Below are 16,028 nucleotides of genomic sequence, written 5' to 3' on the forward strand. Positions count from 1 at the left end.
ATAATTTATTATACCTGTAATAATTGAAGTTAAAATTGTTTGTATAAGTAATATTAATCCACAAGTTAAAGGGTGGTTAAATATTATAAATAAAATGGAGCAAGTAATTATAAGAGTAATTATAGTTAAAATATCAGATATTAGTTTATATAAAATATTAATTTTGGAGATTAATGAAATAAGTTTTTGTATATCTGAAGTTTTAAAAGATAAATCTTATTTTTGATTTACAAGACCAATATTTTATTTAAATTATTAAAACTTTAATGATAATATATTTTTTATTATTAACTATATTTTTATCTGGAATTATTAGATTTATCTTAAATCGTAAGCATTTATTATTAATGTTATTAAGTTTAGAATTTATTGTTATTGCTCTTTATATTCAGATTTTTTTTTATTTAAGAAATTTAAATTATGAATATTTTTTTTCAATAATTTTTTTAACTATAAGAGTTTGTGAAGGTTCCTTAGGTTTAGCAATTTTAATTTTGATAGTTCGAGTTTACGGTAATGATTATATTTTATCTTTTTCTTCTTTATGATAAGATTCTTATTAAGTTAAATTTTTTTGATTCCTCTATGTTATAAAAAAAAATTTTTGATTAATTCAATGGTTATTTTTTATTTTTATATTTATTTTTATATAATAGAAATATAAATTATTTTTCTTTTTCTTATATTTTAGGTATTGATATGTTATCTTATAGTTTAATTTTACTTAGATTTTGAATTTGTAGTTTAATAATTTTAGCTAGTGGAAAATTATATAAATATAATAATTATTATAATTTATTTATATTTATTTGAATTTTATTAATATTAAGATTATATTTAGTTTTTTCTTCATTGAATATTTTTATATTTTATTTATTTTTTGAAATTAGGTTAGTTCTTGTTTTATTATTAATTATTGGTTGAGGATATCAACCCGAACGTTTAGAAGCTGGAATTTATTTGTTATTTTATACATTATTAATATCTTTACCTATAATAATTATTATTTTTTATTTAATGGAAAATTTTAATTGTGTTTCTTTTTTATTAATAAATTTTAATTTAAATAGAATATTTATATATTTATGTATAAATATGGTTTTTTTTGTAAAAATTCCCATATTTTTTTTTACATTTATGGTTACCAAAAGCTCATGTTGAAGCACCAGTCTCAGGTTCTATAATTTTAGCAGGTATTATACTAAAGCTAGGAGGGTATGGTTTACTTCGATTTATATTGTTTTTTAAGTTATTTTTATCTTTTAATATTTTTTTTATTTCTTTTTCGTTATTTGGGGGATTTTTAGTTTCTATAATTTGTATTCGTCAAAGTGATATAAAATCTTTAATTGCCCATTCTTCAGTTTCTCATATAAGATTGGTTTTAGGTGGTATTTTAACTTTAAATATTTGAGGATTTTGAGGAGCCTTATTTATAATATTAGCCCATGGTTTATGTTCTTCAGGTTTATTTTGTTTGGCTAATATTTTTTATGAACCTATTCATAGTCGTAGGAATAAGCGTCAACTGAGTATGCGTCCTATACTATCGTCAATAAACGCTCCTAACATTAATGTAGCCCAATTCCTAACGGACATTCTTTCACAAGCATACAACTATAAGAACGAGTTTAACATAGTAGACTCTTTCCAGTTCAGTGAATTTATCAATAATTATCAGTTACCAAGAGAATATGTCTTAGTAAGCTTTGACGTAGTATCACTGTTTTCTAACCTCCCACTCTCCAGCGTCGTCACGTCACTCCGGAACCATTGGAATGAAATCCAACCACACAGTCCAGTATCATGGGAAATATTCTCGGAACTATTAAAACTGACGTTTGAGACCAATTATCTAATATTTAATGACAAATATTATCGCCAAATCTTTGGAACTCCCATGGGATCGTCCATTTCCCCCATTCTAGTTAATTTCGTACTAGATGACCTTATCAATGAGAGTATCAGTAAGTTAGATTTCCAGGTTCCCTTTGTAAAGCGTTATGTCGACGACTTGATCCTAGCAACACCACCTGATAAGATTTTAAGCACCTTATCAGTCTTCAATAGCGTTGATCCTCACGTGCAATTTACTTGTGAATTGGAGGTTGATAACAGCATACCGTTTTTGGATATGCGAATCATACGCACACATAGTAACACATTGGGCACTACGTGGTACAGGAAAGACATGGCGAGCAACCGGTTCTTAAATTACCACTCTACACACCCAATAAGATACAAACATAACCTAGTACAAGCTCTTAGCTCTTACAAGAGGGAATCTTTGGATTTACTCAAATCCATTCTCATTGATAACTCTTACCCCATATCCATCATCAACAGATATCTTTTCTCTAAAAGCTATGGTCATTCTATTTCGGAAGCACCTAACGGTGCAATACTAGCCTCCATATCCAATAGCATACAGACGAACATTTCCCCGTTAACCCCAAAACCAGCCACAAAATATGCTTCTCTTCCCTATTTCCCACAAATTACGAACAAGCTTACTAAACTATTCAAAAACTTACCCGTAAAAATATCCCTGAAAAATACTAAAACCATTGGAAAGTTATTCTCCAAGTCTAAAACTCCACTAAGCTCGTTAGAGCACACTAATGTTGTCTATCAGATACCCTGTTCAGAATGTAACTCCTGCTACATTGGCCAGACTAGTCGATCTCTTCTAGGGCGTATAACTTCACACAAAAGTGACATCAGACTTTCCAAACCCTCTTGTGCCCTTGCACAACACGCCATTTCCACTAAACATCACATTGATTTCACAAATACCAAAATACTGGCGAAACAAAACAACCATCAGAAACGCTCCTTTATTGAAATGTGTGAGATCTTCAAGAACTCATCGGCAATAAACAAAAGAACCGACATCGACAATTTGAGCCAGGTTTACCACTCTCTCATCTTACGAAATAAATGATACCAAGTATTCTTCAGTTAAAAGTTGGCGTATTTTCCATTCAAAATAATAACAAAATCATCCCCTATTTCCAAGTTTCATTAAAACATAAATTAAAAATAATATATCAAAATATTTCATAAGTTCACAATTGTCTCAAACCTTGGAATTTGGTGACACATGGCCATTAAATAAAAAAATTTTCGGTATCGCGTCAAGTTGTTTGCTAGATTGCAATAAATCAGAACTTTGTTGGTCTTCAGCGGAGAACCATCTAAATGAAGCCAAATGTTCGTTTAAAATTTTTTAAATATTTATATCTACGAATATGAACATTATTTTCGGCAAAGTTTGTGTGTTGTTTTTTGTTTTTTGTTTTTTCTTTTTTGGTTAAGTTAGTTTTAAATAATGAGTAAAGTGTACAGTAGATATATGATAACATCGATAATATACTACATATTGAGTTGTAAGTTATGAACTATAAACATCTGTATTTCTTATAAACTCTATGTCATTTGTTATATTTTAGAGAACTGATGAAGCTTTAGAAATATAAAGCGAAACGTCTTCGATAAACTTATGAAGTAGTTGACTTCTTTTTTTATTTGCCAACCTGAATGACCGATTAAACCTCTGAATTCACTAGTTGAATACTTTAGAAATATAAATTGACGGTCGTAGTTTTTACAATATATATATATATATATATATATATATATATATATATATATATATATATATATATATATATATATATATATATATATATATATATATATATATATATATATATATATATATATATATATATATATATATATATATATATATATATATATATATATATATATATATATATATATATATATATATATATATATACTATATAACGGGTGTTTTTTTTAGAGGTATAGAACTTTAAAGTGGAATAAAACAAAGATTATTTTTTATATGAACAGGAAATTAACTTTATTTGAAAGATAATTTTTTGACATTATATTTTAAATATGATTTTTGGCATATGACCACCAAGGCTGGCTCTGACGTAGTCTAATCTGGAGGTCCAATTTTCGACGATTTTTTCCACTATTTGTGGCCGTATATCGGCAATAACGCGGCGAATGTTGTCCTCCAGTTCGTCAATCGTTTCAGGCTTATTGGCATAGACTAGCGACTTCACATAACCCCACAGAAAATAGTCTAACGGTGTTAAATCGCACGACCTTGGAGGCCAATTCACGGGTCCTAAACGCAAGATTATGCGGTTACCAAACGTTTCCTCAATAAATCCATTGTGGCACGAGCTGTGTGACATGTTGCGCCGTCTTGCTGAAACCAGAGCTCCTGCACATTATGGTTGTTCAATTCAGGAATAAAAAAGTCAGTAATCATGGCTCTATAGCGGTCACCATTGACTGTAACGTTCTGGCCAGCATTGTTTTTGAAGAAGTACGGACCAATGATTCCACCAGCCCACAAAGCACACCAAATAGTCAATTTTTCTGGATATAGTGGTTTCTCAACATACACTTGAGGATTATCTTCACTCCAAATACGGCAGTTTTGTTTGTTGACGTAGCCATTTAACCAAAAGTGAGCTTCGTCGCTAAACAAAATTCGCTTATGAAAGTCGGAATCAACGGCAATTTTGTTTTGGGCCCATTCACCGAATCTACGCCTTGCTAGGTGATCGTGTGGCTTCAATTTCTGCACGAGTTGAATTTTGTAAGCACGCAAACCAAGATCTTTTCGCAAAATCTTCCATAAAGTGGATGGACACATATCCAACTGCTGTGCACGATGGCGTATAGACTGATTCGGGTCTTCCTCTATACTACGCTCAACAGCAGCTACAACATCTTCTGTACGCACTGTACGACGTCTCTGTGGATGCGTATTATCATTAAGAGTTAACGTGGTGCGAAAACGTTCCACAGTTGATCGAATTAATTGCTCTGATGGACGATTATGTATACCATAAAATGGACGTAGTGCGCGATACGTATTCCGAACAGAACTATGATTTTCAAAATAAATTTGCACAATTTGAAAGCGTTGTTCAGGCGTCAGTCTATTCATATTGAAATGTCAAACTAAAGTAAATAATAATCACCTGACAACTGTCAAAATGGCCGCCCCTTAAAAACGTGTTGCCAACTTCTATTTCTATACCTCTAAAAAAAACACCCGTTATATATATAGTATATATATAGTATATATATATAGTATATATATATATATATATACTATATATACTATATATATATAGTATATATATATATACTATATATACTATATATATATATATATATATATATATATATATATATATATATATCCGATATATTAATCCTTGATTTGTGTAAAAGTACAGTAAAAAATTGGTACCATTCGCATCACAAAAAACTAGTACAACTCTTATAACCGAAAACCGCGTTTTTCAAGTTGTGTAAGTTGATCTTGTCACATATGTCATTTTAATTTCTAGGGCAACGTTGCCAGTTCAACGAAAATATTATATTAAATCAGCTAAAAGGATGGCTGTGCGACAGAAACATTATAAAATTACAGTAGATGCATTCCAATGTTCCCTGTGCCAATAAAGATCCTTTAAACATTTTGGACATTAACTCAACCCTCTCTCTGGTTACTAACTTTATTAGACACGGTTTTTTGTTGTTAATGATAATAATCATACCTTAAAAACTATAAAAACTATAATACCTATAAAAACTTTAAACATTTTTGAACGTTGTGTTTTATTTAGATTTATTGCAATTCCGTTATCTATGATGGCAACAACGAATTTATTCACGAACCATTGTGTCAATTCTGAACTTGTTCGTATCCAACATTAATCCTTGATTTGTGTAAAAGTAAAGTAAAAAATTGGTACTGTATTAGAATTTTAATTATTTAACTAAATTAATAAACAAATTAAAATGTAAAAGAATATAAAGTAAAACTGCTGTTAACCGACACCACTCCATAACGGAAACCTCTGCTGAACCGGTAGTTTTTAGGTAACCAAATATTTCATATGTGGGTAAATAGTGAAGACACCTCTGAAAAACAGATCCTCTTTACAACGACTCTGGTCAAAATTTGCCTTCAGTTTTTTTAAGAAATTATTGTAATTGTATCTGTCAATAACGAGCAGTTAGGTAAAGGTGGTTAAAAGATTAAAATTGTGGCTCCGAAAATCCAAATATGTACAAAACTTATTGTAGCCATAAAACTAATTATATAAGTAGGTACTTATAGTCATAAAACTAGGTACTTTAGGTACATCGAGTTTGATTTGGAAAAATCTATGTTAGAATTTATTCATCCTGTGTACACATTTCTAATCTAGTTGCGGTATTGTGATCTAAGTTAGTTTTGTAAAGTGTAAAATAAACATGCCATTATCTGCACCCATAATAAAAGAAAGAGCTTTAGAGGCTGTGAAAGAAATTAATTTGAATTTTAAAGCTTCCAATGGTTGGCTTGGCTGGTCTGTATTATCGAGCCTTACCAATTGAAACTTTTACATTTCGTATTTAAAAAGCACGCGGAGTAAATCTTCTAAGGAAATGCTGACCGTACTATTATGTGCAAATTTAAATGGGAAAAATAAAAACCTTTGGCGATTGGTAGAAGTAAAAATCCTCGATGTTTTAAAAAGTTTTATGTTGATAAACTCCAAGTCGACTGGTACTACAATAAGAAGGCCTGGACGACCAGAGATATCATGACAGATTGGCTGCACAAATTTGACAGAAAAATTCAACATCAAAAAAGAAAAATTTTCTTATTGTTAGACAACGCAACATCCCATTCGGATATATCGGGATAGATATCCAACATATCGATAATAGTTTTTTCACCTAATACTACCATTGTCAACCGTTAGACCAAAAAATAAATAAAAACTTTAAATCCATGTATAGAAAGTTTTTGATGAGAAGAATGTCATCTATAGAATATTCTTCAACGGCTGAATTGGAGAAGTCCATAATGATTGCAAACGTCTTAATTTGGATTGTGGCAGCAGGCAGAGACGTTTTAAGTAATTGAAAAGTGTTTCATTAGGTACAATTAAAAAAAATCGATAATGCTTGGTAATATTTACGTAGAACAGAACTATTCTAAGACAATTCCACTGAATGACATACGAAATAAAAAGTTTTAATTATTTTTACGCCAATACTATGGCTGCTTTATCAACGTCAACATACTATTCTTGTTAAAGTCATAATATATCAACAATAATCCCCCATTATTTTTGTTACAATTATTAATAAAACATGAAAATATATTCTATTTATTTTTGGTACATCTCAGCTCAAATAAAACGGGTTTTTTGTCTAGCCCGTTTTCCGTTAAGACGCTTGTTAAAACAGGTTGTTTCCTTTGGTATCTAAACACGCTTCGATATTATTTTACCGCCAATTCTCCTCTTCTCATTATAAAAAGTTATCATTTTTACGACCACAACTGGTCATAAATGTTTTTTCCTAGTACTAACCGCTTCGCCAATTCCTTACAATAAAACAAGTTTACACAAGTTTACAATTCTATTTAGAACTGGGTCAATAATGCTTTTAGTTTTATTTTTTTATTATCATACAGTTTCTTCGTAAATGTATACAAAAAGTAGCTTTTTAGAACCTATTATTTGGGACGTTTAAAGTTCGTTAAAACCGTAAAAACTTGGCGGTTTTTTTTTCCTATAAAATGTTGATCTGAAGCGGCATTCAGAGACTTTGTTTTCGGTTGCCGTACCTGACAGTAGAGATATACTAGCTTTCACAGACTTCGCTCTCTGTTCTCGTACCTGACAGTAGGTACATCTCGACTTCTCAAGATTTAAGTAAAAATACACGCGCATTACCACTTCAGGTTATAACCATTTGACAAAAGATTGTTTAATCCTAACTAACCAGTTCCAACGTCTGGCCTGTAACCTGTGCTGTAGAAAAGAGACAATTCACGACAATTCTCATATTGGAAGTCTTATGTAATACATTTTATTAAATATCCTCGTTATTTGTTAATTGCTTTTGATATATTTTGTTTCATTTAATATACTACATATTTACCAATTCGTTTTTTTTTCTATTATTTTTCAAACATTTTACATGTCAGCAAAGACAATCTTTTACGAAAAACAAGCAAAACGGACAGGTATCCAATACAATCAAATATTTTTGATTGTAAATATTCAATACAGATACGCATGTCAAATAATAATCTCTAAGCGTACCGTAATTCAGTATCAATATTTTCGGGTATAAAAATTGTTAAATAGTTCACGAAAAACATCCTAGGGCGAACTGTGTTTACAATTACATTTAAAAAATCAACAAACCACGGTATGGTTTTTAGGCATTTTGTTGTCTTAATCTAGTAAATCTTAAAAATCATAAAAATATTTTGAATATACATCTAAAATAAATAAATAAAATATTTATTCTTTAACTCGCTGACCCGGCAAACTTCATACCGCCTTAGAATTAAATATTGTGTCTAAACAATTAACAGAAAATAAAACAAAAAAAAAACATCCAAATATATTATGTATGAAAAAAGTTGAATCAATTTAATGCTTTCTGATAAAAATATTTTCATTTTTTTTGCGCTAAATAAATATGCAACGATAACGGTTTTCAAACACGTAAATAATTGCCTATGCGCGAAACATGGAAACTCAAGTTAATTCTGAAAACTTTCAACGGTTACCTTTGGCGAATTATTTATTATCATTGTAGAAGCCAAAGGCATGAAAAATTGTAAACGTTCGTAGAAATCATCATTATACGTGGGATCAAGACGTTCCCTTCTTTGTATTTTTTCTTGGTGATCGTTGTCTCAATTACATTATTCATTAGCCTTTTCACAGTTAGTCTCGTTTCATTGCACACTCGAGGTTAAATAATGTAACGCGGCGTACTGATAACTGATCTTACTTTTAATTGTAAATTGTTAGGTGGCAGTCAGAGCAAGTCCAATGAATTTAAAAACTCTGTAGGACAGTTGACTACGTCATTCTGATTTCTAAAAGTTGAAAAGCAACTTTTGTGGAAGAAACTTCAGAGTTATATCAAAGAATATAGACTTTGTATCTTTAACCGAATATACATATAAAATTTCATAAAAATCGGTAAAGCCCTTTCGAAGGAGTATTAAAATAAAAAATTTTGTCCAACAAATAAAAATAATATGTTTGGGATGAACCACCCTTAACCCTTACGGATATTAAAAATAGATCAAGACCGATTCACTTACCTATCGAATATAAATATAAAATTTTATCAAAATCGGTGAAGCGGTTTCAGAGAAGTATAGAAGAACTAACTCTGTGCCACTAATATGGCTATTAAAAAATAGGGGTTAGTAATAAAAGAGTGAAAATTAAGGGCTGTTGTAGTTCTTAATGCTACATCATAAATAAATAAAAACAATTGTGAACAAAATAATAAAATATATTTGGGGCGATCCACTCTTACCCTTTAGGGGTGTGCAAAATAGATTGCGATTATTAGACTTACCAAATATACATAGAAAATTTCATATAAATCGGTGAACCGTTTCAAAGAAGTATGGAAACTAACTGTTTGGCACTAATATGACAATGAAAAATAAGGGTTATTATTATTAGGGTGAAAATTAAGTGATGTATGTATTTTTATACCACACCATAAAAAAATAAAAATAAAAAATTTTGTTTAAAAAATAAAAAAATGTTTTGGCTGGACCACTCTTATCACTTAGAGATATGAAAAATATATTACAACCAATAATTAACCCTATCTAATATACATAAAAAGTTTCATGAAAATCAGTCACGCCGTTTTGGAGGAGTATGGCACCTAACTATGTGACACTAATATGGCCACTTAAAAAAGAGATTCGTAATAGAGGGGTAAAAATTAAGAGCTGTATGTATTGTTTAATGCTACATTTTAAAAATATATAAAAAAAATTGTTTAAAAATTTTAAAAAATGTTTGGAGTGAATCACTTTTACCTCTTAGGGGTATGAAAAGTATAATATAAACTATTTTCAGAGCTACAGAATACACATAAAATTTCATAAAATTCGGTTCAGCCATTTGGAAAACGTATCGCAACTAACTCTGTGGCACTTAAAATGGTTATTTAAAATAAAAAGGTTAGTAATAGAGGAGCCAAAATTAAGGACTGTATGTATTTTTTAATGCCACATCATAAAAACACAAAAATAAAAAATATTATTTAAAAATAAAAAAAATGTTTAGGGAGAACCACCCCTACCCATTAGTCGTATGAAAAATGATTAACAACCTATTCCTAGACCTACAGAATACACGTGTAAAGTTTTATAAAAATCGGTCTAGCCGTTTCAGAAAAGAAAGGTTTCACATACCAACAACATGCAGTGTTCCCAAGCGGTAACTCATCCAAGTATGAACCGCAACCGACACTGCTTGACTTAAGTGATCGAACGAGCACCATTATATTTAGTGTGGTATGGCTGTTGAACAATTTATCAATACTGACATTTATTTTGTTAATTTTTTAGTCATAGTATGGCGCCATCTATAAGTTATCTCGCGACTTAAATGAGAGAAAAAGTGTTTTTGACGTCTTTCTGTACAATTTTTGCAAAATTATCTCTTACACAAACCTTCTTAATTGCAATTCTGATGAATTGATTGTGCATGGGAAACTTTACCTGATGTACTGGGTTCAGACCATTTCCCAATTATTATAGAAATTAACAAAGACATGGAAAGTAAAGACATCATAATACATCCAAAAACAAAATGAAGTTTGAATAAAGCAGATTGTACTCTATATCAAGAAGTTGCGAATAACTATTTCTCACAACACATTAAAAATAGCAATAACGCGACACATAATTATAGCTTATTAATTAAAGGTATAAATAAGGCAGCCAATGAGTCTATACCCATTTACCAACCCTCTAAACCGAACAAAAAAACTCTTCTTCCACCATGGTGGGATCAAAGCTGCGAAGAGGCTATTGAAAAAAGAAAACAAATTGCTCAACACGTATAAGCAACATAGCACCATGGAAAATTATGTGAAATGTAAAAAACAAAATTTCAAAAACAAAAAAGTTTTTAAAATCTAAAGCTAAACTACATTGGAAGCTCTGGTGCGAAAACTTAAATAGAAATACACCATTGACAAGCATATGGACTCAGGCCAGAAAAATGAATAGGATCTATGGGAAAGGTAATACATCGGGGAATTATGAATGGCAAGAACAATTTTTAGATACAATTACAGCAGCTAATGCTTTGGATAATACCTCACACATTTTCTCAAAACAAAGACAAAATAACACCAACCATAAAATTTTTAGTCAACCAATTAGCTTACCAGAATTAAATAAAATCATAAAAAACAGAAAGAATACATCACCTGGATATGATGATATTAGATATCCTATGATATTTCAATTACCAAACAATGCCAAGATGCTTCTAATCAAAATTCTAAATGATATCTGGATCAATGGGGAAAATATAGAAGAATGGAAAAAGGCTATTGTAATACCAATACACAAACCAAACAAACACCCCCATCTATTTGACTCATATAGACCTATTGTACTTATGCTCTGTATACTCAAGGTTTTCGAAAGAATAATTAAAAACCGATTGGAATGGTGGTTAAATACAACCGGCGCTCTGCCAACTACACAATATGGTTTTAAATAAGGTTTTGGCACCATAGATGCGGTGACACACTTAGTTACAGACATACAAATAGGCTTAACTGAAAACGAGTATAATGGAACGATGTTTCTAGATGTTAAAGTTGCCTACGACAATGTCAACTGGTTTATCTTACGGGAAAAGATGATGCAATTACAAATCTCTCAAGAAGTTGCTAACACGATATGCAAATTATATATAAACAGGCAAGTAGGGTTCAGAGGACATTGTAGGTGCCCAGTAAAATACCAAACTGCAAATTTCGGTTTGCCACAAAGATCAGTCCTTGCACCATTACTTTTCAATATATATACTACTAATTTACACACCTCCATATCTAAAGCAACTATTATACAATATGCCGATGATTTTGTTGTTTATACACGTAGCAAACATCTCGACGAATGCATTAATCGTTTGAATTCAAGCACGAAACTCGTTTTAAGATCCATAAGTGATTTAGGGCTTTAAATCTTCGCAGAAAAATCCAAAGTTAAAATCTTCACCAGCCATAACATGAAACCGATGCAAAAAATTACAATAGATGGTATAGAATTTCCGGTGGATACCAATGTCAAATATTTAGGAATCACATTAGACAGAAAATTAACCTGGAAACTTCATATTGAACAAATAGAAACAAAATGCAATAAAGGGCTTAACTTCTTAAAATCCATTATGCGAACTTGGTAGGGTGTAGAACCTCAAACAGCTCTAATCTTCTATAAAGCTTACATAAGATGAATATTTGATTATGGTTGTACACTTTACGGAACAACCAATTAAACAAATCTACGTAAGCTGGATATTATACAAAACAAATCACTCAGAATATGTCTGGGAGCAATGAAATCTACACCAGTTGAACCGTTAAGAGCTGAAGCAATCGAACCTCCATTAGAACTGAGAAGATCATTTTTAGCTGAAAAAATGATTATTAAGTCGCTAAAGAAAAACTCACCATTCATTAGCAGCATATATAAATTAAACGAATACGACCTAACTAAGCCTTTTTGAATTCATAAACACTATCCTCCTATTTGTGATGGATTAAGAAACGTGACCTTAAAACTACAAACAAAGGTAGAGACCGACTACTTTGATCACTTTGTTTCCTGTGATGTGAATATACCCCTTTGCTTGGAGTTAGCATAATTTAATAGTATAGTCATAAATCAAATTTTAGAGGAACATCCAAACTACGTCACTATATACACTAATGGATCACAAAACACCGATGGTACAGGTTGCGCTTTCGTAATACCTAAACGTATACAGAAAAAATATAAGTTAAATAAAAACACATCTATTTTCACAGCAATAGCAATTCTAAAAGCACTAGAATATGTTCATCAGGAATAGGATCAGAATGCTATAATGTTTTCCGATTCACTTTCCGTTCTTAAAATTTTAAAACTAAACTTAATTAAACACAACTAATGACATTATTTCTAGCATCCAAGCAATACTCAAACATTTTCAAGATCAAAATAAATATATAAAATTCTTCTGGGTCAAAGCCCACGCAGGAATAATAAACAATGAAATTGCAGATCAAATCGCCAAAGAAAGCATAGTAATGGGGGAACAAATAAATTAGGAATTAACTACAGACGAACAAATAATCATAGCAAAACAGAGAATGATAAAGAAATGGTTCTATTTATGGCAAGAGTACAGCTTTACAAATCCAACACGTTACATCAGACTTGAAACCAAATTAAGGAGAAAACCTTGGTACAATGAGTACGATTACTGTCGAAAAACTACTATCAGCTGAATTAAGTTTGGTCACGCATGTTATCCAGCACATTTATATAAAATAAAAATACTTGAGAGTGATCTTTGTGAAGCCTGTAATAAAATCGGTGACCTGGACCACATCTTTTTTGATTGTTTAAAATATAGAGCTCAATCTAATGAGCTTTTCAGAAAACTTTTAAAATTAAACATTGAAAGCCCATATATTATACTGCATCTTCTTGCTTTAGACAGAAAAGAAATTTACGATTGTTTGCTGTTTTTCGTCAGAACAACGAATATACAAATATAACCACCTTTGTTAATACCTGATGTCTTTCCTTAATGTACATAATATACCTATTTGTCTGAGGCCTACCTTTTATCGTTTATAAAAATGCCCTTATTGGTCCCTGGGCGAGAAGAGTGTAATCCCTGTGTAATCCTTGTATATGTCTTTAAAAATTTGTGTCTGGCTGTGTGGGTATTTACCCTAAAGCCAAAAAAAAAGTTTGGAGCAGTCGTTCTTAAGTGATACCCGTAAAAACATTTCAGCGATTTATTTTTATTAATATAGATTTATTTAAGTAAAAGTTTTTATTTTTAAATTGTGATGTATCTTTAATCATACAAACAATAAAATTTACTATTTTAAATTTTAAATTTTTTATCGGTTTTTTTTATTAAATTACGTATAGCTCGAAATCGGTCCCGAGGTGAGAAAAAATCTCTTTTACTATTTCTTGCTATAATTTTTATAGTAATTTTTTTAACGTCTTGACATTCAGTTTTTCAAATACTTCAATGTCATTTTTTATTTGCGAAATCTTTTAAATTCTGTAAGTGTTTTAAAATGTATTTGTACGCCATTTTTTGTAATGTTCAAATTGTTTTAGTTTACTCCTGAAGAAGTTGTTAAATAAATGGCGAAATATTGAGTAATTAAGAAAAAAGAAAGATTTTTATTACAGACCACTTTACCCGATAATTTGACGTATTTATAAATTATTTTTTGGTCGAAATAATCATTTCTAATATATATATATATATATACATATATATATATATATATATATATATATATATATATATATATATATATATATACATATATATATATATATATATAATATAATATAGAATTAGATATTTTATTCTCTGTCTTTCATTTTGTTTTTTTTTAGAGTCAAAATTTCTGTAGCCAGAAAAGACGATCTTCTTAAAGAATTACAACAGGAACACAGATCTATGCAGGAAAAATGTATTTATTTGGAAAGCTTACTTGAACAGCAAAGAAAGGAATACTTAATTAGAAAAATATGAGATATATACCTACATTTAAGCTACTTTTGTCTTAGATTTACGTATTTGAAATCACTATTCATTCTATACACTTGGTTTAATATTATATAAAGTATGTAATAATGTAATTTATTAAAGACTTTTTAATTTAAGCTGTATAATTCACTAATGTGTAACATAAAACGATTATTTATTTTTACATTTTTACAGCACCAATTTTTTTCAAGTTCAAATGTGTTTTTTTTAATTTTTCCAAGTGGGCCGAAAATTATTATTAACAAATAACTTATAACAAAGTAATAATTTTCCCAATTGCTTCGAGTATTTTTTTAGGTGTATTTCATCGAAATAAATACTTTTTTCATCATGATAATTTAGAATTTAGATAATTTAGCTCTTCTGTCAACATAGAACAGAATATTTATTCTACCGGTCAGAAAGAAAGAGGGCGAAAAGAAACTGAAGGTTCAGGAATTAATAAATTAATAAAGAAATTAAAATAAAATGATTATTTAAATATAAATTAATAAAGATGTGACGATTATAACGTTACAAAAGCAAAATAAAATAATTGATTCAATGAAGTTCCTACACTATGACTAATATATATTGTATGTATTATACTTGTAGTTGTTGCAGTATATTGCTATACCCTCTAAGGGAATAATAAGAAGAAATGATGTCCTTATTTCCTATCAGAGTCCAAAAAAATTTTTTAAATTAAATAATATCGTAGAAACAAAATAAATAAACTCAACAATATTAGAAACGTTTAATTTATTATTTTTGTATTTATTACATTAAAGTCATGATGAATGAAAATGCATAGTTTTTACTAATACAGTGCAATAAATTGTAGAAGTATATACAGCAACAACTTTTTAATTTAAGCTGTATAATTCACTAATGTGTAACATAAAACGATTATTTATTTTTACGTTTTTACAGCACCAATTTTTTTCAAGTTCAAATGTGTTTTTTTTAATTTTTCCAAGTGGGCCGAAAATTATTATTAACAAATAACTTATAACAAAGTAATAATTTTCCCAATTGCTTCGAGTATTTTTTTAGGTGTATTTCATCGAAATAAATACTTTTTTCATCATGATAATTTAGAATTTAGATAATTTAGCTCTTCTGTCAACATAGAACAGAATATTTATTCTACCGGTCAGAAAGAAAGAGGGCGAAAAGAAACTGAAGGTTCAGGAATTAATAAATTAATAAAGAAATTAAAATAAAATGATTATTTAAATATAAATTAATAAAGATGTGACGATTATAACGTTACAAAAGCAAAATAAAATAATTGATTCAATGAAGTTCCTACACTATGACTAATATATATTGTAT

At 29.6% G+C, this 16,028-nt stretch overlaps 1 protein-coding gene across 3 annotated transcripts in view; it reads left to right on the forward strand.

Moving 5' to 3' along the window:
- Window positions 1–14,765, forward strand: part of dila (centrosomal protein dilatory) — a 421,620-nt gene extending 406,855 nt beyond the window's left edge. For all 3 annotated transcript variants that reach the window (XM_072523241.1, XM_072523242.1, XM_072523243.1), the window contains one exon: window positions 14,558–14,765. In XM_072523241.1, the coding sequence (XP_072379342.1) occupies window positions 14,558–14,696 (139 nt within the window). In that variant the 3' untranslated portion in view covers window positions 14,697–14,765. The remainder of the gene's footprint in view (window positions 1–14,557) is intronic.
- The last annotated feature ends 1,263 nt before the right edge of the window (window positions 14,766–16,028 follow it).

Source organism: Diabrotica undecimpunctata, chromosome 2 (assembly GCF_040954645.1).
Source record: "Diabrotica undecimpunctata isolate CICGRU chromosome 2, icDiaUnde3, whole genome shotgun sequence".
Classification (NCBI taxonomy): Eukaryota; Metazoa; Arthropoda; class Insecta; order Coleoptera; family Chrysomelidae; genus Diabrotica; species Diabrotica undecimpunctata.